The 27997-nt window shown below is 42.3% G+C and overlaps 1 protein-coding gene across 2 annotated transcripts; it reads right to left on the bottom strand.

The window, feature by feature from the left end:
- On the bottom strand, positions 1 to 27992 carry pcp4b (Purkinje cell protein 4b). Of its 2 annotated transcripts, XM_064977170.1 has the most exons (4): positions 27875 to 27992; positions 4339 to 4387; positions 2315 to 2353; positions 1 to 1148 (listed from the first exon to the last, which is right to left on the bottom strand). In XM_064977170.1, exons 1-4 carry the CDS (start codon positions 27881 to 27883, stop codon positions 1012 to 1014), a joined length of 234 nt encoding a protein of 77 aa, XP_064833242.1. In that variant the 5' UTR covers positions 27884 to 27992; the 3' UTR covers positions 1 to 1011. The 2 variants fall into 2 exon arrangements, with proteins under 2 accessions (XP_064833242.1, XP_064833243.1); XM_064977171.1 differs by lacking the exon at positions 2315 to 2353.
- Between the last annotated feature and the right edge of the window lie 5 nt (positions 27993 to 27997).

Raw genomic sequence — 27997 nt, 5'->3', positions numbered from 1 at the left:
TTTACCTCTTGGATATTTATTAAGTATTCTTTGAACGTGTCTCTACTGAAGATTGATGGTATTGTACAGTATATTCCACTCATTTGGGTTTGAACAACAAAAGGAAACAATGGAGATTCAATAGAAACACCCATTAAAAAACAATTAATGTCGAAACAAAGTCATACAAACAAAATAAAAACACTTTCCATTGACGTTGAAGTTGAAGGGAAGGAAATCCACAATTCTCAATGTAAATAACGGAACAAGCCCTAGATTTAGTTGGCAAGTTGAGACACCGGAGACATTGGAAAGCAAATTGTAGCCATTGATTAAATTCTAAATGCATCAGCCACTGGGCACTGCGATAACTGGGAGGGATCAAACAAGACAAGCTGGAATGTCTGGAAACACTCCCCACAACGAGAGGGAAACACCCTTAATAACAGACATACTAGGGGAAAAAATCTTTAGATTTATGATGCCACAGTTGAAAAGAATGCAGAATCTGACAATCAATCTTCACAATACATTTGGCTACATGTTCCGCCTGAGGGTGATAGAACCCTGGTTCCAGTTTCTTAATTGCTTTACGAGGAAACCTACTTATCAAGCAGCGTTTTATTGTTCAAATGGGTATATTGCAGCGTACACGACATGAGAGAGACATGAGAGGACTACTAAGGGTTTGGACTGCTACAGCAACTGGAAAATATAGAGTGTAGTAGTATTACAGTATCATTAAAAAACGAAAATAGCAAAATCATAGGAAAGATCAAGATTTATCCAGAACTTAACCATCATTTATGGACACAGCAATCAATTAATAAGTTACATATAATCATTTCAAAGATATCAGTGACCCCTTGATCCTTGAACCCTGACCCCTCCCTCTAGCCTTCCCTCTTCCCCTTAACTCCCCCTCAGTTGAGTCCATAACGGTGTGGTTTGATTGACATGCAAGACCAAACCCCCAACTGGTGCAGTCCCGGCCTATGGGAGACAGAGCTGCCCGGCTCTGTCCTGCCCACTCTAGGACTTTACTTCCTGCTTCTTCTTGCTCTGGAACTTCCGGAACTGTGATTGGATGGCCACAGCAGCCTTCTCCGTCTCCGGAGCCTTCATGTCGATGTCCGCAAAGTCCTCCTCAGGAGCAGTCTTAGAGTCAACTGTAGTGAGGCAATAAAGACGGTGAGAGACTGGAAGAGAGAGTGAGACAGCATAGAAAAACTGGGGAATCTTACTGTGTGACTCTACCACAGTTGGGGTCACTCTATTTCATCCCCCCATCATGAATGGAAAAGGTCACCTAAAAAAATGGACAGTTTTCAATTCATGAATTGACTGAAAAACCTTTGTTAATAGCTATAGAATGTTTCAAAGTTCATAGAAATGTGTTTAATTTGAATTCAATTCAATAGATTATGTTTAAAGAAGCAGCCTTTTTCAAGCGTATACAGAGGGTAGAGGGCTTTGCAACTTCAAAGACTTTAAATCAGGGGATAAAATGTGAAATATGAAGCAAGGCAAGCCTTTCTAATCTCCCATACATATACATGCTGTCATGTCCTCTCTTCATCCAGGAGGATTTCATTTTCTAACTCCCCTTTCATTACTCATACATTTCCCCCCTTTAATCTAAAGACAAAAGACATGTACATTAATACATCAGAATATATTTATTTTTTATTTACTTACAAATGTAAGGTTAAACGTTTCCTAATACATAGATAATCACAGCCAAAATGCCAGCAAAGACTAAATGAGTTCAGATCAGTGCCCATGCTAGATACCAAAGAGGGAACATTCTGTGAATATTAAGCCTTGGTTGATTGCTTAAATATGAGGAGTGAACATACAGAATTGGATGCGTGAAGTGACTGTGAATGACCAAAAAAGCAATACTGGGTGCAATTTCTGTGCTGCAGGTTCAATTACTAGGTCTCATCCCAACAGCATTGGGATGCGATAGTATACGTCAGTCTCCATTCACATGCATCTCCTATGTGGATTGAATACTGAAAGATCCATTCCTTTACAAGATGTCACAAATGCCATATGCATTTTACATTGTACATAGTTGTGAATGTACACTCTTAGAAAGAAAAGGTGCTATCTAGAACTTGAAAGGGTTCTTCGGCTGTCCCCATTTGGAGAACCCTTTGAAGTACCATTTTTGGTTCCAGGTAGAACCTTTTGGGGTTCCGTGTGGAACCCTTTCCACAGAGGATTTTCCCCCTGTGGGGACAACCGAAGAACCCTTTCAGAACCCTTTCTTCTAGTGAGTGTACTAACATATAAAATGTGCACAGATACAGCTAAATGAACGACATACGTTTAGGTTTAGATGGATTTTCTTCACGACCGTGGCATCCTTTGAAGACAAAAATGTTTTCAATGGAGAGGAATGTACATTTCATGATTGCAGAGCCCATACAATTACTCTCCATGCTACCTTTCCTTGTGTGATGGAACAGTGGGGACATCCCATTTCCCTGTGGGCCTAACCCATCTAAAGTGATTGAAGTCAGTGGCTATTGCCAGTGTGGGTGCGTTGTTTTTTTAATATAGTTTCTGGAGGAAAGGGATGTTTCTCATGTACATATCTTATGTTCTTCGTTAACAGACTGAGTCCCCCCCCCCCCTCTCCTCTGATACATATTGCACACTTCACAACAAGGTCACAGTCCTCCTAAACCATGAATTGAGACTTGAGGAGGTGCATGTGTGAATATCTAAATTCTCCCAAATTGATGATGTCTTCATTTCTGGGGGAGATGGTAAAAGGTCATGTTGGAGCTGGTGACTGTCTGATGTATGCTGCTCAGGGACACTGGGACAATGATTGATGAAGGTATAGTCTCAGAGCATCTAGGTGAGAGCACTCAGTAGCATATGGAGGTGTATTACAATAGCTGGAATCCAAACTACATGTAATCCCCACTACCAAGTACATAGTTCACCAAATTTGTCTAGAATAAAACATAGTCAATATAATACTGAATGAAGTCAGCCTTAAAAAAAACTATAGGACTGAATGTGAGATTGTGGTAATAGATCATTCACTCATGTTACTAGAGCAGGCATGGGATGCCATTGTCAGTCTTTACATTATTATAGGTCCCTATGGTACATGTATTCTATCAACTTAAACTTAGGCAATAAAAATATAACCAAACTGGACCACTACAAGTTGATTAGGTTACTAACAAAAATAAAAAGGTGAAAACAATCCAATGGAAATCGGCAAATGTCAAATAAACGTCATTCAATCAAATTCAATTGACAGGAGTATGGTATTTGGATTAAACTGTAAAACAATGCAACTCATCGTCCAACCAGTTGAGACTAAAATCCATTAGAACACCAGGTATTACTCTTTATACTGTCATCAGTGGCTCCAGAAGGGTGGAGAGGAGGCTCACGGCCAGCCTGTTATGCTGAAGGAAGGATAAATGTAATGTGCAGAATGGACAAATGAACCCTTTTAAAAGTGATTGGCTATCATTAACCTGCCGGCTTCATTGTGTCTTAGGATGAGATTCCAGGGATGGGGGGGGGCGGGGGACATAGTATATGTTACATCAATTGATTATATTGTGTATTGTTTAAAAACTTAATAGGATCAATTATTGGCCCTGTCGATACATATAGACTACAGGCAGTAGGAGGTTTCACCTTCTAGTGTACAATATGACTATCAAATACCAAAGTCAGGGAATAATCTTGAGGAATCATCAATTTTTTGATCAAGAATATACTTGAAGTAGGACTTTTAATTAAATGTATCCTGTAGTCACATTTACTTTACCTGAATGACTGAATTCTACACTTAATGTCATTTATAGATATCAAAGGATCCTCCAAAGTATAGCAAGCCTAAGTTTGACGTCTCTAACTCTGAGGATTTGAATGTCATTATCATGGCAACAATACCATGCCCCAGCTTGGAAAGTAGGTCTTTCTGTGAATTTCAGGCATGAATGTACCCAAGGTAGATTGTCTTTATTTCTATAATGGCATATTTTCTTTCATAAAAAAACACAGAGAGTTAGTCAAGACAAATTATCTGTTGAGTTATGAGACATCTCTGATTCTATGTTTTTGCTGTTTTTGGACATTCTGTTCTCCATGAGTAGAAACTGCAGACTGTGGACTCTCACTCAATGTGTTCTATGACTCTCACTCAATGTGTTCTATGACTCTCAAGCAATGTGGTCACATGAACCAACATGGATGGCGTTTTCGGAATTTCACAAGATGATTTTTAAAAGCAGGATATTAGTTAGTTACAGCAGGCCTATGTGATGTATGTTGTGTATTTTGTCATATTTTTTCCTGTATAAATCCTGTACACACCTTGTCCAGCAGGTTTGCTGTTTCCACTCATGGCTCCAGATCCTTGTCTCTGCAAAGGAAGAGATAGCGAGGGATCAATATTCCAATATTCAATACTTTACATATGGGGAAAAACTTAGAGGTAGACCAGTAGCCAGAAGGTCTCGGGCTGTTTGTGTACATACATGCGTACATGTGTGAGCTTCTGCTGAGACTTCTACTCCGTGGAGGAAGCCCACACTCCCCATCCTGCACATCACATCCCTACCTGAGTTATTAATACAGTGCTTTCAATGAATTTAAACACAGCAGATGAGCTTTGATGCCAGGTAGGCGGCTGAGGAGGGAAATCACAACAACAACAAATGGTAGTGTCCTAAGTTTCCTCAGGAAGGGGAACTAATTTCAAATCTTTGCCATCTGTCTCACTGTTAGTGTGGAAAAACTCCCAAGGATTCACTGAGGTGATGGGATGGCATCCTTGTTAGGTCTCATCTGTCTGTGTTATACTCTGTCACATGGGGTGAGGTTGATACTGGGGTTCACCAGAGGTTACTAACACCCTCCCTTACTCTCTCCATCTCATTTTCTCTCCCCCTCACTCCATCTCTATCTTTCTTTTCCTCGCCCCCACCTTCTTCTTCTCTTTTCCTCTCTCCCTGGACCCTGCAGCTCTCAACAAACAATGCCTGAGCAGACAGGGGCCATGGCTCCAGACCCAGAGAGAAAGAAAGAAAGAAAGAGAAAGAGAGAGAGAAAGAGAGAGAGAGAGAAAGAAGCAGAGGAGGGATGGGAAGCTAATCCACGTTCAAAGGAATATAACACTCCTCCATATCAGGCCACATTAGAGCCATGAAATGAACTTCTACAGCCCAGACCAGCACTCCAGCGCAGTGCCACACAAGACACTACACATGGCAGTCTATCCTCTATGTAGGGAAACACTGTCAAGGAGTACCGTAGGCAACACTAGGTAGGAACATAGGGATCCACTGAACAGGTATACAAACAACACAACGGACAAGACATCCTATAGGACAACACCTCCAAAGACTGCCATGTAATATACTGTAATACAGGCAACTACAGTGAAACAACACACACACACACACACACAAGCTCAAAAGTTTACATTATGAGTTGGTATTTCCCAACTGGAAAGGAGAGGATACCTTTATTGCTTTTCCACTGGTGCTGCTGTGATACAGTAGAGAAGCTCAGCACATAGTGGTTACAGAGGTTAATGAAGAAACAGTAATCGCTATCTAATCTGCTCGTATCTTTGTGTTGTTGATCGTTGTCATTGGTGACCCTGTAATTGTTTAATGGTTGTTTTCTCTTTAATGACACGCAAGCAACGGCCAACAGATGTGAAAGGGAACAGCTGTGATGAAAACCATCAACATGAAGGATGGTTTCTCCTAGTCTTCATCAGTTTGAGGAAAATCCCAGATTTAGGGTCGCATCAGCTCTGTGAACGCACCCCCAGTCTCTACACACTCCTCCCTCTCTCACTTCTCTTCCTCCTCCTCCCTCTCCCTGTGATCCTTCTCTCTGCCTGGATATGGTTAGAGCTTACATAACCAGGCTGGTCATAACGTTCAGGAAGATTACTCTGAACACACTGGCACATTTTCCACATTACTCCTCTTTGCTCTTTTTTTCTCTCCAATGAGTCTTTTATCTCGCCCTCTTTCAGCTCTATCTTTGTTTTACAGTGCCTAATAAAATGTGCCTCAAAAAAAATACACATTTGCATGAGGCTTTAGAAACCATGAGTGAATTCCAAATGAGATGTTTGTCACGGCTGCCTGATTCTCACGTTCCCTCTCTACTCTCACTTCTGCTTGGCTCCTTGATGCTTATCGTTCCCGCACTCGCTCATGCAAGTTTAGCAGCTATTGCCAAAGTCCTGCCAGCAACATCACCAACAAGCCATTCAAAACAGTATGTATTCTATATTATACATAATTATGGGTCACATGCTCAGTGTGGTGTGGCGGCTTTCCACACAGAACATTTCATTAGGCGCAACAAAGTGTGGGCCGTGGTCTGTGCTGAGTGTCAGATGAAGTGATGAAGCTGTAACAGCATGTTAATGAATAGGGTTACACATGGAGCACAGTCCCTATCTGAGCCACTTTACTAGAATACTGTAGAGGATTGAGCGGGCACAACAATAACATCCTCACACGCCCTCTGCCTATCTCGCTCTCTCTCTCAAGCATGCAGAGGAGCAACATTTGAGGATCGAGATTAGCATGACAACGTGGTCCGTTAGGCTCTTTTGCTGTTGTAACTCTATAGGTTGGCATCATTAGTCCACCAATAGAGTAGCATGTGGATACAAACTGAACTTGCCGTGGAAGCAGAAAGCATCTTCCATAAAAGAGGTGATAAAGCAGTGGATCATGAATATTTGGTGAATGATGTCGATGCTTCAGGGTTTCGGGAGATGTGAACTGCCTTACTTGTCTTTTTGGGGGAAACTAATGCAAAAAAACAGTTTTTGCATTTTATAGCCAAGATTTAAAAAAATACTCACAAATACCCATAATTTGTGACTGGCAAGAGTCCCACCACAATACATGGAGACATTGACATGATCTGCAGAGTTATTAGCATTTTGTCTCATGAAAGTAGGCTTGAATGAATATGTATGTCTGAATGAATGAATGAGGGACACAATGTGCACTGCCAGTTTGGCATGGAGGAGAGAGCAGCAGATTTGTCACGCACCTGCAACCCTGTCTCTGGAAGACCTCAGCATCCACACACGCACGCACATACACACTCCCACAAATGCTCTCTAACTCTCTCTTCCACTTCCTGAAAATCCCCTATCTTTGCAGTGGAGTGTGAGCAGGGACCGTCTTCAGAACCTACTGCTTTATTTCTGATTATATACACTACCGTTCAAAAGTTTAGGGTCACTTAAAAATGTCCATGTTTTTGAAAGAAAAACTTTTTTTGTCTATTAAAATAACATAAAGTTGCTCAGAAATAGTGTAATGTTGGAAATGACTTTTGTAGCTGGAAACGGCAGATTTTTTTATTGAATATCTACAGTACATAGACGTACAGAGGACAATTATCAGCAACCATCACTCCTGTGTTCCAATGGCACATTGTGTTAGCTAATCCAAGATTATCATTTAAGCACCTAATTGATCATTAGAAAACCCTTTTGCAATTATGTTAGCACAGCTGAAAACTGTTGTATTTCAAATTATACTCAGCCGTGCCTCACAAGTGCTACACCAACTGATCTATTTTGTTATCAAAGCTCGAGTTTTGAAATATAATATGGTCTGAGAAGAACAATATTGGCAGGCCAGGCATGTGCTGTGATAATGTAATAGGCATACTGCACAAACCTCATTCCTACAGAACTGTTTTTATTAGGTTAAAAACATTTAAGCCATGTTTAAAAATAAATCTGAGTGGTAGATGCCGGCTTGCTTTTGACCGCGAAAGTGATCTTGACTCAGAAAAGGTTGGCGACCACTGGTATAGATAAAGGTGAGGAGACAGGTTTAAGAAGGATTTTTAATCCTTGATAAAATTGAGAAATGGATTGTGTATGTGTGTCATTCAGAGGGTGAATGGGCAAGACAAAGGTTTTAAGTGCCTTTGGATGGGTTATGGTAGTAGGTACAAGGTGCACGCACTGGTTTGTGTAAAGAACTGCAACACTGCTGTGTTTTTCACACTCAACAGTTTCCCGTGTGTATCAAGAATGGTCCACCACCCAAAGGACATCCAGCCTTGACACAAAATGTGGGAATCATTGGAGTCAACATGGGCCAGCATCCCTGTGGAACGCTTTCGACACCATATAGAGTCCATGCCCGGACGAATTGAGGCAGTTCTGAGGGCAAAAAGGGGGGGTGTTCCTAATGTTTGCTATACTCAGTGTAGAATGCAGTGTATGTTACTGATAGGAGAGTCTGCATATGAGAGGTAGATTGTGTGTAAGTGTGTTTATATGAGTGTACCCTCCACTTCATTTCTGATTGTGTAACTAGTATCCCAAACTAGAGATGTTGGTAATGTGTACTGTCCCCTGGCAGGCTTCAGTCCAGGAGGTCTGCACTACAGTGTGTCCTGCTTCAGCTCAGCACAGTTCAGCCTGGTTGGGCACATGGACAGCGCAGCTTACACAGCAGCCATGGAAAACACTACATTAGGTTGGCCACTGAGAGATGCCAAAACAGATGGCTCCCAATGTTGGAATACTTGTTTGGTGCGGCACGCGAGTGAGCAAGAGAGTGGATGTGTGTGTGTGTGTGCGCATGTGTGGGTGTGTGAGTTTGTGTGCTTTGTGAGTCCAACTCATGCCAGACCTAAATAAAACCTGAAACTCAGATGTGTGAGGGTATGTACAAATCTTTATATTTAGTTGCGTGTGAACATGTGCGTGGGTATGTGTGTGCGCCAGTGTGTGTCTGTTACACGTTGGCATGCCTTGGTTCCATCACACCTCGTCCCAATACATCTGAGCCTCTCCTCCACTCCTTTCCTCCCCTATCTGCTCTCCTCTCCTCTGCTCTCCTCCTCTCCTCTACTGGGCTTAATTTCATTAACCCACAGACCTATCATGAAGGATGACCTTGTCTCCACCTCATTTCATCTTTACTGATAGATGTGTTCCTGACACAAGAGATCCTAGGACACACAAAGAGTAATGACCGGATGATCTTCCATCAGAGTAATGAATGAATGGTGCTATGGTGAAAAACATAGGAACAGCAATGAGAGACAGATTAACAAAGCTTTTACACAACCTAACCTTTGCACACTCAAATTTCAATCCAAAATGCTTATGATCATTTTTCAGAAATGTTGGTAAATGAGCTTTAATTGTTTAAAGAAATTATTAAAAAGATTGGTGCATTTTCTAATCATGGCCTGGGGTTGTTCAATGACAGACATGTATTTATTTAAAAACTTGGTTTCATTTTAGAGAGACAATTAATCATCTTTTCTTTGCACACACAGAAAAAAAATATGTTTTATTGTCACATACACTGGATAGGTGCAGTGAAATATGTTATTTTACAGGGTCTGCCATAGTAGTACAGCACCTCTGGAGGAAATTAGGGTTAAGTGCCTTGCTCAAAAGCACATCAACATATTTTATTCCACCTTGGGTATTCAAACCAGCAACCTTTCGGTAACTGTACCAACACTCTAACCGCGAGGCTGCCACCCCCTGCTATAGCGCTTAGCAAAAAAGAACACACATTTTCATACACATCTAAAAGCTACGAATTCAAAATATGACAACAGTAATATTTTACACACACATGAAGGAACCCACATTTATTTGAAGAGTTTATTTCCAAAACGCTATAATCACCAATTTTTCACACACACACACACACAAAACGTTCCTTTTTCAGGACACTGTCTTTCAAAGATAACCCAAATAACTTCACAGATCTTCATTGTAAAGAGTTTAAACACTGTTTCCCATGCTTGTTCAACTAACCATAAACAATTAATGAACATGCACCTGTGGAACAGTCGTTAAGACACTAACAGCTTACAGACGGTAGGCAATTAAGGTCACAGTTATGAAAACTTAGGACACTAAAGAGGCTTTCTACTGACTCTGAAAAACACCAAAAGAAAGATGACCAGGATCCCTGCTCACCTGCGTGAATGTGCCTTAGGCATTCTGCAAGGAGGCATGAGGACTGCAGATGTGGCCAGGGCAATACATTTCAATGTCCGTGCTGTGAGACACCTAAAACAGCGCTACAGGGAGACAGGACGGACAGCTGATTATCCTGGCAGTGGCAGACCACGCGTAACAACACCTGCACAGGATCGGTACATCCGAACAGCACACCTGAGGGACAGGTACAGGATGGCAACAACAGCTGCCCGAGTTACACCAAGAATGCACAATCCCTCCATCACTGCTCAGACTGTCTGCAATAGGCTGAGAGAGGCTGGACTGAGGGCTTGTAGGCCTGTTGTAAGGCAGGTCTTCACCAGACATCACCGGCAACGATGTCGCCTATGGGCACAAACCCACCGCTGCTGGACCAGACAGGACTGGCAAAAAGTGCCCTTCTCTGACGAGTCGCGGTTTTGTCTCAATAGGGGTGATGGTTGCATTTGATTTATTGTCGAAGGAATGAGCGTTACACCGAGGCCTATACTCTGGAGCTGGATCGATTTGGAGGTGGAGGGTCCATCATGGTTTGGGGCGGTGTGTCACAGCATCATCGGACTGAGCTCAACGCTGTGCATTACAGGGAAGACATCCTCCTCCCTCATGTGGCACCCTTCCTGCAGGCTCATCCTGACTTGACCCTCCAGCATGACAATGCCACCAGCCATACTGCTCGGTCTGTGCGTGATTTCCTGCGAGACAGGAATGTCAATGTTCTGCCATGGCCAGCGAAGAGCCCGGATCTCAATCCCATTAAGCACATTTGGGACCTGTTGGATCGGAGGGTGAGGGCTAGGGCCATTCCCCACAGAAATGTCCGGGAACTTGCAGGTGCCTTGGTGGAAGAGCGGGGTAACATCTCGCAGCAAGAACTGGAAAATCTGCAGCTGGTGGCCACACCAGATACTGACTGTTACTTTTGATTTTGACCCCCCCTTTGTTCAGGGACACTATTTCTGTTAGTCAAATGTCTGTGGAACTTGTTCAATTTATGTCTCAGTTGTTGAATCTTGTTATGTTCATACAACTATTTACACATGTTAAGTTTGCTGAAAATAAACGCAGTTGACAGTGAGAGGACGTTTCTTTTTTTGCTGAGTTTATATACACACTTTTAGAACCACATATACCAAGCTCATGCTTATGCAACAGGCACTACTTTTTAGAGGCTAAAGGTTTACAACACTTCACATGTAGATACAGTAAAACATGTAAAGTTGGACCTATTTATCTTTCTTTTAACATTTATTTTAAGAGCTTATATCCAAAACGCTATATCTACCGATTTTTCACACATATATCTGGGTCTGGATCAGAGATTAAGAGATTGCGTTGGCCCCTGACCTCAGTGGCTGGGTCCGTCTGTGGTGAACGCCAGTGGTTGCTGGTCACTCACCCGACCATGTCGTGCCGACAGTCATTCAGGAGCATCATGGTGATACATTGAGACATCTGTCACAACATTATGTCAGACTCTCACTGAACACGCCAACTTGCCGTTCATCATTAAACACTGCACTCAGGCAAAGGCATAAAATACACAAACATAAACACAAGCACAAACTAAAACAGATTCTCATGTTGGGCCACCAAGCAGCACAGCACAGCCATTTCCAGAGATGCCACTAATTAGGAGTAGGAGATTGGAGAAAGAGGAACAACAACAGCAGCCATGGTCCACTCAGTCTATTACATAGTGTTTCACTGAGACTCAGGCAGTAATATGGCCAGTTAAACTGTGAGTGGGCACAGTTACTGCAGAGATAACGATTCCATGGTGTTCATTTAGTTCAGTTCAGTCAGTTTCCAGTTGAGACAGGCATCATGGGCACAGCTTGGACTGAGGCACTGAGGAGCTGCTTGTCACGTCATGCTCCCAGTCCCATATGCCAAAGCCGGAGAGGAAGCTTAACTAATGGGATGAGGATGATGATGGTGATGATATTGATAATGATGATTATGTTTCCAGCACATAAGGCTGGTTTTTCCTAGCATAGTTGTGTCATAAGTTATAGTGAGCACACAGCTCTGAGCTTAGGGATGTGTTGGTAGATAACTCAGAGCTGTGATTCCTTCTCACGCACACACACACACACACACAAAAGACGTAAGCAAGCATAAGACCCTGCCATCCTCTGTCCCTTCCACAGGAGGTAAATTGCTGACGGGTGAGTCGGTGAATCCCCAGGGCATGCCCAGCCCAACCTGGTCCTATACTCGCATGCAGAGCTTGGCACGCACCACAGCGCAGTGCGTTTAACCTGGTGCCACCCAGAGGTCTGCACTCAGCACTCCACAGCCCTTCAGCTTGACTCTTCAACCTATCTGTCTACCTGGCAAAGCCACCCAAAGTCACGCCAAACTGCTTCCTCTCACTGTACACCTTAACCCCTTACTAGGGGTAGATGGGAGCAGGGTTACTGTATATGAGCCAAACCTCATTGCCTCAAGCTCACATTGATTCAGCCTTGTCTCAGGATGGTAAGTTGGTGGTTGAAGATATCCCCCTAGTGGTGTGGGGGCTGTGCTTTGGCAAAGTGGGTGGGGTTATATCCTTGTCCGGGGGATGTCCTCGGATGGGGCCACAGTGTCTCCTGACCCCTCCTGTCTCAGCTTCCAGTATTTATGCTGCAGTAGTTTATGTGTTGGGGGGCAAGGGTCAGTTTGTTATATCTGGAGTACTTCTCCTGTCCTATTCGGTATCCTGTGTGAATTTAAGTGTGCTCTCTCTAATTCTCTTTCTTTCTCTCTCTTGGAGGACCTGAGCCCTAGGACCATGCCTCAGGACTACCTGACATGATGACTCCTTGCTGTCCCCAGTCCACCTGGCCGTGCTGCTGCTCCAGTTTAAACTGTTCTGCCTTATTATTATTCGACCATGCTGGTAATTTATGAATATTTGAACATCTTGGCCATGTTCTGTTATAATCTCCACCCGGCACAGCCAGAAGAGGACTGGCCACCCCACATTGCCTGGTTCCTCTCTAGGTTTCTTCCTAGGTTTTGGCCTTTCTAGGGAGTTTTTCCTAGCCACCGTGCTTCTACACCTGCATTGCTTGCTGTTTGGGGTTTTAGGCTGGGTTTCTGTACAGCACTTTGAGATATCAGCTGATGTACGAAGGGCTATATAAATACATTTGATTTGATTTGATTGATGGTCTGGATATATGGTATAGAGCTGCCTTTATGGCATAGCTAGTACGTAACCTTAACAACGATGTGTTGTTGTGAAATTAAATATCATCATTAGGCAGATAGAGACATTCTCTTCCTGCTGTTAGTTAATGTATTCATCTCATCTCTCATGACTAAATGGAGTCAAATTTCTGCTGTAGTTTAAACCTAGATCGGAGCATCACTTCCTGTTTGATGTTAAACATGTATGTTTAACCATTGATATAATTTATTTAATAAAGCACGCCCTCACACTGATGTGATGAAAGGGTGGTGTGGTAGTTAGGGGGGTGAATTAGTAAAATAAATAAATGTCTCCTCGCTGACGTTTCTGGGGCTATTTTGGGTGTTTCTGGCAGCTTGGTCTCTCCAGAGGTTTTCCACACTGCAGTCAGTGTCTATTAACTATTCAACAAGGAGGAGAGGAGACGCTAGGCAAACTAGGACACAGATGACAATGTCGACAACTCAGCCCCAACCAACAGTCCTCAGCAGCACTATCGTTGTGGGGTGTGCAGGGGATGGGACTCGGGAGCCGGAGTGACAGTGTGGAAGACTGGCTACCATGGCTCAGAGGGATAGGAGGGAGGTGGGAGCTGAAGGGAAGCAGGGTTCAGGTAGGATGGAGCCGGCTACTGAGACAGGCTGATTCAGACACTGGACTATGACAGCTATGATTCGTATCCACCAGAACGGTTACCAAAAATGTGCACTCAAGCTTAGTGGATTTTCTGCTGCAAAGCACCCATTGTGATTTGGTACCATACATGGACGCTGAAATTGTATCCACCTAAGCATTGGGCGCTCTCCTAAGCTTATCTATGTACAGGCCCTACTGTGATTTTGTATTGTTGTCTGGTAAATTAAATTAACACTGAAATTGGACAAGACAAGCAATAAGCCAGCTGATTGGAGTGAATGTGGACTATTCAAATGAACCATTTTCACCACTGACCAATGGAAACCTCACTTTATTAACCTAAGAATAACCCCTTCACACATTACCAGGTGTCGAAACTCATTAGCATACTGGTACGCCAATGTTCCCTTATCAAAAAGACCTGACACAAGAAGAGTCTCCTTTAAATTAATGCTTTCAAGGCAGAGCTTTAAGCTGAGATGGTCTTTGTCATTATTCCAGGCTCTAAAGGAGAAAAGGAATCTCCTCAGCTCACCTGCCAACACATTAGATAACTCTGGCTTAACCATAATTCTGTTTTGTAGCCCGATATCCAGCTTAAAAGCTCCGGACTTGGCAACGTTGGATGGAAATGGGCAAAAATTCAATGCATGCACATACAGAAATTATTACTTAGCCTAATAATTGTTGGAATCCTGTCAAGTGTCCATCTACCTTGAAGGGTAGTGCTAGAATGCCTACTCGTTAAGCAGACGCACAGAAGCCAAGTTTAGAAGATAGAGGATGTTGGAATGGGATGGCATAATGGTAAAGGTCTTCCTCTCATGCTGCGTTAATGCTCTGGTGTTGGAGGGCACAGTTAAGGCATTCAACTTTATATTTAAGTCATTCAGCACACATTCTTATCTAGAACAACTTAGAGAAGGGAGTGCATACATTTTCACACGGGTCACCCTTGGGAACCGAACCGGCGTTGCAAGTGCCATGCTCTACCAAGTGAGCCACACAGGCTTGACTCATCCATCTATCCAGAATCTGAAACTGACATCGTCATTATTAGATACAGACAAGATCAGCGGTGCCCCTGAGAGAAGGAAAGTTAGGGGACGACCTTGGTGGTAGGAGTGACCGTGGGAGAGACTATTTTGAGATGGCCTCCTCTTCATGACAGTGTTAAGTGACAGTTGTTGAACTTTAGTTCATTCTCTCCGGCATTGCATTTAGCTGTTTGTTAATATCAGCATAGAAGTCAATTGAGTAGATTCTGCCTCTGCTCTTCACATTAGACCTGGGAATGTTGCCTATGTTCATTCAGTCTGCACACTGACTGATGTAACAAAGGAGAGTGGAATTTTGCAATGACAATAACAAGGCTTCAGACTTAGGTATGAGCATCATAATTCCAGATACTGTCTGAGTATAATTCTTTATGTTTTTCTTTCCGTCCATACTTTCTGGAAAGTTCAGATTCTGTATTACTGTCTTTGTATAAAAGGTAATTATCATTCCATGCGTTGCCATGGTAAACATTGAAGGATGGAAAATCTTTATGTAGAGACAGACAATCCAGCAAGACATGAATCTCTAATTATAGAAGAAGAGGGACCTAGTGACATGTGAGTGCTGTGCTTCTAGTGGGCCACTCATTCCAAGTTGGGTACTTCCATTGACATCCAATCTGCCCTGGTTGCCAGCCCATGATGTGTTAACAGAACCTCACTGACCTGTATGTGTTGTTCTAACTACAGTACTCATTATCAGACAGACAGGAAGTAGCAGTTTTTCTCCCTGCTGGAATAACCGGAGCAAAACGAATGATACAACAGCATGGTTTCCCCATAAAACATTAACACGCATTAGACAGACTCCAGGGCTCTCTCTCTCAGCACACATCCAACAAAGTGCACAACATCATTCAGCAGCACATCTGTATATACAAGCGTCTCAGAGTAGGAGCGCTGAATTACAGTAGTATCAGTTTTGTCTTTAAGATTCGAATGAATGGACCTGATCCTGGATCTGCACTCCTACTCTGAGATGTTTAATGAATACAGGCCCAGAAAACATGACGGCTGTTGTCTACACCATGGTGCTTGCCTACGGAGCTGTGAGGGGAACGGCACCGCAGTACCTCCAGGCTCTGATCAGGCCCTACACCCAAACAAGGGCACTGCGTTCATCCACCTCTGGCCTGCTCGCCTCCCTACCACTGAGGAAGTACAGTTCCCGCTCAGCCCAGTCAAAACTGTTCGCTGCTCTGGCCCCCCAATGGTGGAACAAACTCCCTCACGACGCCAGGACAGCGGAGTCAATCACCACCTTCCGGAGACACCTGAAACCCCACCTCTTTAAGGAATACCTAGGATAGGATAAAGTAATCCTTCTCACCCCCCTTAAATGATTTAGATGCACTATTGTAAAGTGGCTGTTCCACTGGATGTCATAAGGTGAATTCACCAATTTGTAAGTCGCTCTGGATAAGAGCGTCTGCCAAATGACTTAAATGTAAATGTACACTGTATTTCTATTAGGATGAGTAATCATAATGAGAAGTTGATCCATACAGTCAATCCTGTGCCTCAGTCCTAGCTCGAGGACATGGCTATATGTAGCTGGTTATTATACAGTAAGTGTAATCCTTTGGCATCACATGGAATGTGTTACGAAAGCATCATAAAAATAATGGGGTATTAGATGTTTAGGCGTTGCTATAAATGCATCGTATTTGTTACTTTATTGAGATTAATGCTGAATGAGACTAAAACAAATGTCCTGAGACTGACTGTTATGAGAAACTGGAGCTCAGATGCTAACCTCTCTTTATGACTCTCTGAGACATGCAAAACTGGGTTCAAATAGTTCATTTTCTTTCAATACTTTAGTTGTGCTTGAATGAGTTTGCCAAATATATGGGTCTGGCGCAATGGAACAAATGGAATAGTTCCAAAAGTGCATACTTTAGTCCCATCTGGCATACCTGGCAGGCTCAGTCTAACAATCAAATTATTTGAAAGATCTTAAATACAATTTGAACCCAGGACTGCTTCCATGCTTAAATGTGTCTGCAGTGTAAAGCTTACTACAGGCTCTACGCAGATGCAAGATTCGGAGTGCTGCAATGTCATTTTTAATACCAAAAGGAGCATCTTCTTGTAAATGCTCCAGCATTCAAAACACATTTTTACTACCTGAAAATTGAGACATGCTGTATCATTCCTTCCGCAGCTGTGGGGGCAATGTTGTCGCTTGATTGATATAGCTGATCTAAAAAGCTATATAGGCTATTCATGAAAGTAGCGTATTTTGCATTGATAACCAAATATAATCTCAACTGTAAACCAAAACATCAAGAATCCACCCAAAAAGGTATTTTGTTTAGAAGTAATAACTAGTGACTACAGGCTATTGTGAAATGGTAGAACCTGCTGTAGCCAGCTTGTTAGCCATGTGCTTTTTCTCCAGTATCAAAACATGATAATGTTCTATTTTTACCTGATATGGGAATAAATACAGACGTGGCCAAAAGTTTAGAATGACACAAATATTAATTTTCACAAATTCTGCTGCCTCAGTTTGTATGATGGCAATTTGCATATACTCCAGAATGTTATGAGGAGTTATCCGATGAAATGCAATCAATTGCAAAGTCCCTCTTTGCCATGCAAATGAACTGAATCCCCCAAAAACATTTCCACTGCATTTCAGCCCTGCCACAAAAGGACCAGCTGACATCATGTCAGTGATTCTCTCGTTAACACAGGTGTGAGTGTTGACGAGGACAAGGCTGGAGATCACTCTGTCATGCTTACTGAGTTCTAATAACAGACTGGAAGCTTTAAAAGGAGGGTGTTGCTTGGAATCATTGTTCTTCCTCTGTCAACCATGGTTACCTGTAAGGAAACACGTGCCATCATCATTGCTTTGCACAAAAAGGGCTTCACAGGCAAGGACATTGCTGCCAGTAAGATTGCACCTAAATCAACCATTTATCAGATCATCAAGAACTTCAAGGAGAGCGGTTCAATTGTTGTGAAGAAGGCTTCAGGGAGCCGAGGAAAATCCAGCAAGCGCTAGGAAACTCCTAAAGTTGATTCAGATGCAGGATCGGGGCACCACCAGTACAGAGCTTGCTCAGGAATGGCAGCAGGCAGGTGTGAGTGCATCTGCACGCACAGTGAGGTGAAGACTTTTGTCAAGAAGGGCAGCCACTTCTCTCCAGGAAAAACATCAGGGACAGACTGATATTCTGCAAAAGGTACAGGGATTGGACTGCTGAGTACTGGGGTAAAGTCATTTTCTCTGATGAATCCCCTTTCCGATTGTTTGGGGCATCTGGAAAAAAGCTTGTCCGGAGAAGACAAGTTGAGCGCTACCATCAGTCCTGTGTCATGCCAACAGTAAAGCATCCTGAGACCATTCATGTGTGGGGTTGGTTCTCAGCCAAGGGAGTAGGCTCACTCACAATTTTACCTAAGAACACAGCCATGAATAAAGAATGGTACCAAACATCCTCCGAGAGCAACTTCTCCCAACCATCCAGGAACAGTTTGGTGACAAACAATGCCTTTTCTAGCATGATGGAGCACCTTGCCATAAGGCAAAAGTGATAACTAAGTGGCTCGGGAACAAAACATCAATATTTTGGGTCCATGGCCAGGAAACTCCCCAGACCTTAATCCCATTGAGAACTTGTGGTCACTTCTCAAGAGGCGGTTGGACAAACAAAAATCCACAAAACTCTGACAAACTCCAAGCATTGATTGTGCAAGAATGGGCTGCCATCAGTCAGGATAGTCTTGAAAAAGAAGGGTCAACACTGCAAATATTGACTCTTTGCATCAACTTCATGTAATTGTCAATAAAAGCCTTTGACACTTGTGAAATGCTTGTAATTATATGTCAGTATTCCATAGTAACATCTGACAAAAATATCTAAAGACACTGAAGCAGCAAACTTTGTGAAAATTAATATTTGTCATTCTCCAAACTTTTGGCCACGACTGTGGAAATCTTTTGGCTCGGCCATGGAAACACATTTCATGAAGCTCCCGACGAACAGTTCTTGTGCTGGCATTGCTTCCAGAGGCAATTTGGAACTCGGTAGCCACTTGTTGCTCCTAGATGTTTCCACTTCACAATAACAACACTTACAGGTGATTGGGGCAGCTCTAGCAGGGCAGACATTTGACGAACTGACTTATGGCACCCTATGACGGTGCCATGTTGAAAGTCACTGAACTCTTCAGTGTTGCAATTCTACTGCCAATGTTTGTCGGTGGAGATTGAATGGCTGTGTGCTATTGCCACCTTGACAATGGGTGTTGGACCAGCGACGATATAATGTTACCAAAAGGTGTCCTCTACTCCAAAAATCCCACTCCACCCACCTGCGTGCATGCACATAGATCAATGAAGTGAAACTTGAAGTAATCTTCAATAATTGCTAGAAATGAAATCTGCCTCCTCTCCTTCTCCTGGTGTCTGTCCCCATCCCACACCTCTGATGTTAGCCCTACGTCGTGGACCAGGTTATGGGGAGTGCACAGCAGACAGGGATCAGACAATTTAGCTGGATTACAGATCATTTTAGCATAATCTCTGCTCATTGTGAGGGGCGATTAGGGTCGGAGTGTGGCATCGTGATTCACAATGAGAACTGAATAATTCTGAACCAGGGCCATGTATCACCAGCGTAATGTTGCATGTTTCGTACACCGTGGAGTATTACATAATGGACTGATCTGAGGACTGTGACCAATTTCAATTTCAGAGAAACATATGATTTAAAAAAATTATAACTATGCACTCTGTCAGATGCCAGTTAATCATTCAGAAGAGATTATACCAATTAATATGACATTTCCACTAACAGATTAACTCAAAAATATTGTTCAGGTCAAAAACAACAAAAAATGTACTTTGGCTCATTTCCTCAGACTTCCATTGACTGAATTGGTGCCTAAATCTGTCGAACTGGCACTTCTGAGCTGAATTTAATTCCCTCTTTCTGACTTTCATCAGTAGAAACGAGGGTAAAAAGGGCACAAAGAGACACTACTCTTCCCTATCTCCCTCGCCTCTGCTCCACCAACCTTTTTACACTAATTGGTAGCAACCTTCTCTCATTCTCCTTTTCCATTGATGTAGAAAAGGCTAGAGTGAAGAGGGGGCCTGGTGGTCCACTTCTGATGATGAAACAGAGGGCTTTGCTAAGTAGGCACCAAGGCCACCATGCATTCAAATTGTTGGATGCAGTTCCATATTGGACTCTTTGTCTGATGCATTGCCATTACTTAGACAGAGCATCAGTAGGTTAAGATTTAAATGATACTATTTTCAAATAGAGGATGTAATGAAACTGTTTAAGTTTCTATATCATAGCAATGTAATACAATATGTCAAAATCAAGTTATATACCACTGTTAGTTGATCATAGCATGATTGATGGTTTTTGAATCAACAAACAATTTCCTTATTATTCTGCATCTACTGTACACACATCCATATGAATGGCATACTTCAGTACTTGTCATCTTAACCTACACTGACAACTCACATGGAAAACACCAAACCACTGGACCATGCTCTCAAAGCTAATCAAACAAGGCTGACTGCACCCTGTTTTTAAGCCTGGAGGCGACACTGGCTGTGCTGCTCTTTCTGTCTATATATCTACCGATCTATCTCTCTTCATCTACTTTATCTATCTGCCTGCGCGATCACAATCGACAACTAACGCAGAGACATTGGTAAGGTTTATTTACAGCACGTTAAGCGTCTGTTGGTTGGGACCCGCAAGTCTCTACAGCGATAGAACATTCTGGATCATCTACCCATCTTCTTAACCACACTGCACCTTCACTGTGGAGGCAGTGTTTTATCACATCGTGTTTCATAATTTCATAATGACATCACGCTCAACGTACTAAAATGCTTATTTTTACCACAAAATAAATTTGAAGGAAATAGAACAAACAGTGTTGTAATTTGTTGCCATTGCGAAGAGGCTGTGAAATTAAACTGATGAGTGTCTCATCAACACGAAAGATATCATGGCTGTTGAATGAGCCTGACCTGTCTAAATCTGAATGTTTTTATTTATTTAACCTCTATTTAACCAGGTAGGCTAGTTGAGAACATGTTCTCATTTGCAACTGCGACCTGGACAAGATAAAGCAAAGCAGTGTGACACAGACAACAACACAGAGATACACATGGAGTAAACAATAAACAAGCCAATAACACAAACAAGTCAATGACACAGCAGAGAAAAGAAAGTCTATATACAGTGTGTGCAAAAGGCATGAGGAGGTAGGCAATAAATAGGCCATAGGAGCGAATAATTACAATTTAGCAGATTAACACTGGAGTGATAAATGAGCAGATGATGATGTGCAAGTAGAGATACTGGTGTGCAAAAGAGCAGAAAAGTAAATAAAATAAAAACAGTATGGGGATGAGGTAGGTGGACTGGGTGGGCTATTTACAGATGGGACTATGTACAGCTACAGTGATCTGCTCAGATAGTTGATGTTTAAAGTTGGTGAGGGAAATAAAAAGTCTCCAACTCAGCGATTTTTGCAATTCGTTCCAGTCACTGGCAGCAGAGAACTGGAAGGAAAGGTGGCCAAATGAGGTGTTGGCTTTGGGGATGATCAGTGAGATATACCTGCTGGAACGTGTGCTACGGGTGGGTGTTGTTATTGTGACCAGTGAACTGAGATAAGGCGGAGCTTTACCTAGCATAGACTAGAGCATACAGGTCGCAGTGGTGGGTGGTATAAGGTGATTTGGTAACAAAACGGATGGCACTGTGATAGACTGCATCCAGTTTGCTGAGTGGAGTGTTGGAGGCTATTTTGTAGATGACATCGTCCGAAGTCAAGGATCGGTAGGATAGTCAGTTTTACTCGGGTAAGTTTGGCAGTGTGAGTGAAGGAGGCTTTGTTGCAAAATAGAAAGCTGATTCTAGATTTGATTTTGGATTGGAGATGTGACAGGACGGGATAGATACACAGCACCACAGACAGAACCAAATCTCCACCCGAGCGGATTTACATAATCCTGCATGCAACAAAAAAATATTGAACAAATCTGCTTAATATCTGAGTATTTGTGGAGAGCATTCCAATCGACAGAGGGACGGTCACTTGTCTCTAAATGTGGAGATAATGTGGATTTAGGGCCCGGGTTATAATGCTATCGCCAGAGGCCTGACACAAGAACTTAATGCATGTACAGATGCAGTTACAAATAATACACAGGCGTATACTTAAGAAATTACCCAGCTGCTTTTCAAGACCACAGATGGCTCCTAAAGCCCCCAGCCAGCAGGCTGCAGCGTGGACGGTTGCGATGTGTTTAAAAGACACTGAGACCAAGCAATTCTTCAGACTCTGGCTGAGACTGGGACCAGGGTGTGTGACTGGTTTATGATTGCATGTGATTCTTTCTCTGATTATCTCCCACCCTCCCCCATAACCCCATATTGGGTTACTACTGGGTTATATAATCAGACTATGCATGTGTGGAGTAGAAAAGATGTGGTGCGCACCACATCTTTTCTACTCCACACATGCATAGTCTGATTATATAACCCAGTAGTAACCCAATACTGGGGCCCATTTTGACTGGTTACCTGCACATTGTTTGGAACACATTGTCATTCCATACCAGTGTCTTCATACTGGACACAAACTGGTGAGTATATTTAGGCCTATTTATAGCTCCATTAGGTAGAAACTTTGTGTGAAAGTAAATGGGTGGTGGGGTGGGAGGTGAGCTAGTGGGGACTATTGGCATTGATTTCCATTTAATTATTTATTCACAGAGCCCCTCGAAAGCCTTGGCTTGATTCTTTATGGGCATATAAATCCATCATGGAGATGGGAAGATAGTGAATGTCTTGTGTGCTGCAAGATCCCACTGTGTAATGTCTTATTAAATCACATTTTATTTGTCACTTGCTTTGTAAACAACAGGTGTAGACTAACATTGAAATGATTACTTACAGGCCCTTCACAACAATGTAAAGATATATTTTTTCAATAATAACACACGGAACAAATACACAATGAGTAACAATAACTTGGCTACATACACGGCGTACCAGTATTGAGTCGATGTGCAGTGGTACAAGATAATTGAGGCAGATATGTACATATAGGTAGGGGTAGAGTGATCTCATTTATAAAATCCTGTGTTCATGCAGCAGCATAGAAACCTATATAAACATGAGCAGGGAGAATCATTGTCAGATAGGTGCTCTGCGACGGTCACGCCCTGACCTTAGAGAGCCTGTTTATTTCTCTATTTGGTTAGGTCAGGGTGTGATTTGGGTGGGCATTCTAGTTTTCTATTTCTTTGTTGGCCGGGTATGGTTCCCAATCAGAGGCAGCTGTCTATCATTGTCTCTGATTGGGAATCATACTTAGGCAGCCTGTTTTCCACCTGAGTTTGTGGGATCTTGTTTTTGCACAGTAGCTGTATAGCCCTGCAGAACTGTACATTTGTTTATTAAAGCTGCACTTTGGTCTCATTCCCGACGATGGCCGTAACAGCGACATACAGTATGATCTCATACCTCAGTGTATTTTGTATTTGTACTTATTATGGATCCCCATTAGCTACTCGTCCTGGGGTCCAACAAAATTAAGGCAGTTCATACATTTTTTTAAACATTCACAGATTTTGCAACACACTGTGTACCCTTAGGCCCCTACTCCACCACATATCTACAGTACGAAATCCATATGTATGTATTGTGTGTGTGTGTGTGTGTGTGTGTGTGTGTGTGTGTGTGTGTGTGTGTGTGTGTGTGTGTGTGTGTGTGTGTGTGTGTGTGTGTGTGCCAATATTTGTGTTGCTTCACAGTCCTCGCTGTTGCATAAAGCAATTTTTTTAATCTGTTTTACAAATCTAGTTTTACCTCTTGCGTCAGTTACTTGATGTGGAATAGAGTTCCATGTAGTCGTGGCTCTATGTAGTACTGTGTGCCTCCCATAGTCTGTTCTGGACTTGGGGACTGTGAAGAGAACTCTTGTGGCATGTCTTGTGGGGTATGTGTAGGTGTCTGAGCTATGTGCCAGTAGTTTAGACAGCTCGGTGCATTCAACTTATCAATACCTCAATACATCAATACCTGATGAAGTCAATTTATCCCCCACTTTCAGTCAGGAGAGACTGACATCCGTATTATTAATATTAGTTCTCTGTGTACATCCAAGGGCCAGCCGTGCTGCCCTGTTCTGAGCCAATTGCAATTTTCCTAAGTCCTTTTTTGTAGCACCTGACTACACGACTGAACAGTAGTCAAGATGCTACAAATCTAGGGCCTGTATGTAGGACCTGTCTTATTGATAGTGTTGTAAATAAAGCGATGCTCTGCCTTCTTATAGACAGACTTCTCCCCATCTTAGCTACTACTGAATCAATATGTTTTGACCATGACAATTTACAATCTAGGGTTACTTCAAGCATTTTAGTCATCTCAACCTGCTCAATTTCCACATTATTTTTTACAAGATTTAGTTGAGGTTTAGGGTTTAGTGAGTGTTTTGTTCCAAATACAATGCTTTTAGTTTTAGAAATATTTAGGGCTAACTTATTCCTTGCTACCCACTCTGAAACTAACTGCAGCTCTTTGTTGAGTGTTGCAGTCATTTCAGTCGCTGTAGTAGCTGACGTGTATAGTGTTGTGTCATCCGCATACATAGACACTCTGGCTTTACTCAAAGTCGTTAGTAAAAATTGAAAAAAGCAAGGGGCCTAAACAGCTACCCTGGGGAATTCCTGATTCAAACTGGATTATATTTGAGAGGCTTCCTTTAAAGAACACCCTCTGTGTTCTGTTAGACAAGTAACTCTTTATCCACATTATAGTAGGGGGTGTAAAGCCATAACACATACATTTTTCCAGTAGCAGACTATGATCGATAATGTCAAAAGCTGCACTGAAGTCTAACAAGACAGTCCCCACAATCCCTTTATCATCAATTTCTCTCGGCCAATCATCAGTCATTTGTGTAAGTGCTGTGCTTGTTGAGTGTCCTTCCCTATAAGCACACTGAAATTCTGTTGTCAATTAGTTTACTGTGAAATAGCATTGTATCTGGTCAAACGCCATTCTTTCCAGAGGTTTACTAAGGGTTGGTAACAGGCTGATTGGTTGGCTATTTGAGCCAGTAAATGGGGCTTTACTATTCTTGGGTAGCGGAATGACTTTAGCTTCCATGCAGGCCTGAGAGCACACGCTCTCTAGTAGGCTTAAAATGAAGATGTGGCAAAAGGGAGTGGTAATATCGTCTGCTATTATCCTCAGTAATTTTCCATCCAGATTGTCAGACCCCAGTGGCTTGTCATTGTTGATAGACAACAATAATTTTTCATGTCTTTCATAATTGTCATCACAAGTAGATTTTGGTTGATGTCGACTTAATGTTGCACTAAAGACCGGTAGTTAACACACCTAGAAAGTCAATCCAAAACCCAGGTGTGTTATGCGTTTTCTACTCAATGTGTTTAATTTGTATTTGTACACACACTGAGGCAGCCACTGACCGAGCCTCTCCATTGGACCACCTATCCAGGCAGAATGTGTACCAGGATAGAGAGGGGGCAGCTGTAGAGAGAGGAGGGGGCAGCTGTTGAGAGGGTAGGGGGGGCTGCTGTAGAGCTAAGAAGAAAGCCTCATCTGCCACTACCACGGCCAGCCAGTCTGTCTGTCTGTCTGTCTTTCTGTCTGTCTCTCCTGTCTGTCTGTCTCTCTCTCTCTGTCTGGCTTTCTTTCCCTGTCTGTCTCTTCTTCTCTGTCTCTCTCAGCCAACTGCTGCTGGATTCCATTGACAGAAAGCACTTGTGTTGCACGAGGCCAACTGTACTAGCCAATACACCGGGAAAGTGACCAAAAGAAATGCCGCTCAATTGTTTCTAAGATTGGCCCATTGTTCTGAGGGAACGAGACAGTGATAAGGTCCTTCCCCCTGCTCTGCGCATGCAGTGACAGAACAGAATGTGTTGTTGCAATGGGTCAGCGGTATACCTTGAATTATTCAGTGACTGTAGGGTGTACTCTTTTCTGGCGCTCAGTGCAGTGTTTGCATATACTGGATTCTGGGATGGCTTGTTCTGTTTTTCTCTAGCAGTGTAATAAACACAGAGACCCATTGCCTTCAGCTGAGACATGATTGTTATAGACATGGTTTTATGGCTTAACTGAACTGACTGATGCATTCGGTTGATTGGCAGACTTTGTGTCTAGGTCAATATCACTCCCGCTTCAACTAACACATGTACTATTCATGCTGGATTAAGCATTAATGTACATGTCATAGCTCAACAATCTTGTTTATCAAATGATTCTCACACAGGTAGAATATTACCTTATGTAGGCCTCTCTAAGTAGTTCTGCCTACTTCAAATGCAAAATATTAAATGAGAAGACTACATGATTGAGTAGACCTTGACAGTATGACAACAACCGTTAAATAAAGACTGCATAAAACATTTTGACTATGTATGGCTCTTACAGCAACAGCGGCCATTAGACAACCTGCTTTCGATTTCCCGTAATATTTGTATTTTGCGCGCGGAACACCTGGAGCAGAATGCTGGTTTGTTCTTCGGTGATTTCTGCCAGATTAGAGGCCATATGAAACTGTATCCATTCAACAAAAGTCTTCAGTTATTATGTAACCATGTAAATTCATGTTTCCTCTTGTCATTGGGCTAATTGACAGTTTATAATCCTAGTATGTCCTCACTTTTAAGTATAGAGTTAGTCAGATGATTTATGGTTCTATTCTAACAATACATTAAAATCATAATACACCAGAAAACAAATGTGGAGCTGCTGCTGGGCTGCAACCTGGATTCAAGGGTAGACGTAACATAGTAAAAGTAAATCTGTTTCCCTCCATTTAGTATGCTATGTTAGGTTTTGTATGGTATGTATTCATTTGTGGATGTCTTTCATCCATTTCGTATTATTTGTTACGAATTACAATTTGTATGATATCCCAATGGGCTCAGATGTCAGTTCAACGTATAATTTGATTTACATTTGGTTGAGTTGTCAACTAATGTGATTTCAACATGATATAAAAAAAAGTTTGTGTTATATTGCCTACCTGTCCACCTTCACCAACCACACTCCTTTAATTTTACCTTAAAGATTTCTTCAGGATCGGTGTCCCTTCCACGGGATGATTGAGCTAATGTAGGCTAATGCAATTAACATGAGGTTGTAAGCAACAACAACATTTCCCAGAACATAGACATATATGATATGGGCAGAAATCTTAAATTCTTGCTAATCTAACTGCACTGTCCAATTTACAGTAGCTATTACAGTGAAATAATACCATGTTATTGTTTCAGGAGAGTGCACAATTGTGAAAATGAAAAGTTATTAATGAAACAAATTAGGCACATTTGGGCAGTCTTGACACAACATGTCCTTTTAGGCAAAAATTGGGGGAAAAAAGGGCAGATCCTTAAGAGGTAAAAGTAACCTTCTGTCTTAGGTAACCGTAACAAGTGTGATATACTGTATTATACTATTTTGAGCATCCTGGATTTGCGTTTCCTATGTTACGTCTAGTCTATGAGACCAGGCCTGGAATTGTGTTTACTTTAAGGTGTCTACCTTACAAAGATAAGTAAGCAGGCTATATTTCCAAAGCAATATTTCCAAAGCATGCATCATTGCATTAACAAACTAAACAAAAAAAATCCACGTAAGGACAAAAATTACCAGTGGTGGTTCAGAGAGGACCGTTTTGGGTTGGTTTACCGGGAGTTGGATAATAAATCATTTTAGATCGGCTGGACTTCACTGACACTTGCTTATATTCTAGCGAAACGTTTACTATCGTTGCCATAGCAGAAGCTACAAACAATTTATTTTATTTCACGCTGTATCTTAATTGGCTACTTTGACACGTTTTGTTTGCGCTCCGTTTGAATACTGAAATTAGCAGCAGCAGACTATCCATAGATTCGTTTATTAGCCTACGCTATTATGATAGCGATAATTGAAATAAAGCAGGTACACTTACCTCACTCATGATTCCCAAGTGTTGTAGTGTGGCAGCTAGGATGATTCCAGTATTTGATATACAGTTGATGTACAGTTGTCACTGGTAAGAAGTCCTGTCCACGATGCCTTGGATCCGTTATAG

The sequence above is a fragment of the Oncorhynchus masou genome, chromosome 11 (assembly GCF_036934945.1).
Source record: "Oncorhynchus masou masou isolate Uvic2021 chromosome 11, UVic_Omas_1.1, whole genome shotgun sequence".
In the NCBI taxonomy this organism is placed as follows: Eukaryota; Metazoa; Chordata; class Actinopteri; order Salmoniformes; family Salmonidae; genus Oncorhynchus; species Oncorhynchus masou.
Note: the sequence above shows the minus strand (reverse complement) of the source record. Positions and strands in the feature narration are given on the sequence as shown.

What these genes read in the sequence shown, in the direction of transcription:
- pcp4b (XM_064977170.1), bottom strand. An exon ending in CAGCAAACCTGCTGGACAAG is followed by an intron (nt 2,354 to 4,338) that starts GTGTGTACAGGA and finishes TTGTCTTCAAAG; the next exon opens with GATGCCACGGTCGTGAAGAA. An exon ending in AAATCCATCTAAACCTAAAC is followed by an intron (nt 1,149 to 2,314) that starts GTATGTCGTTCA and finishes GCCTCACTACAG; the next exon opens with TTGACTCTAAGACTGCTCCT.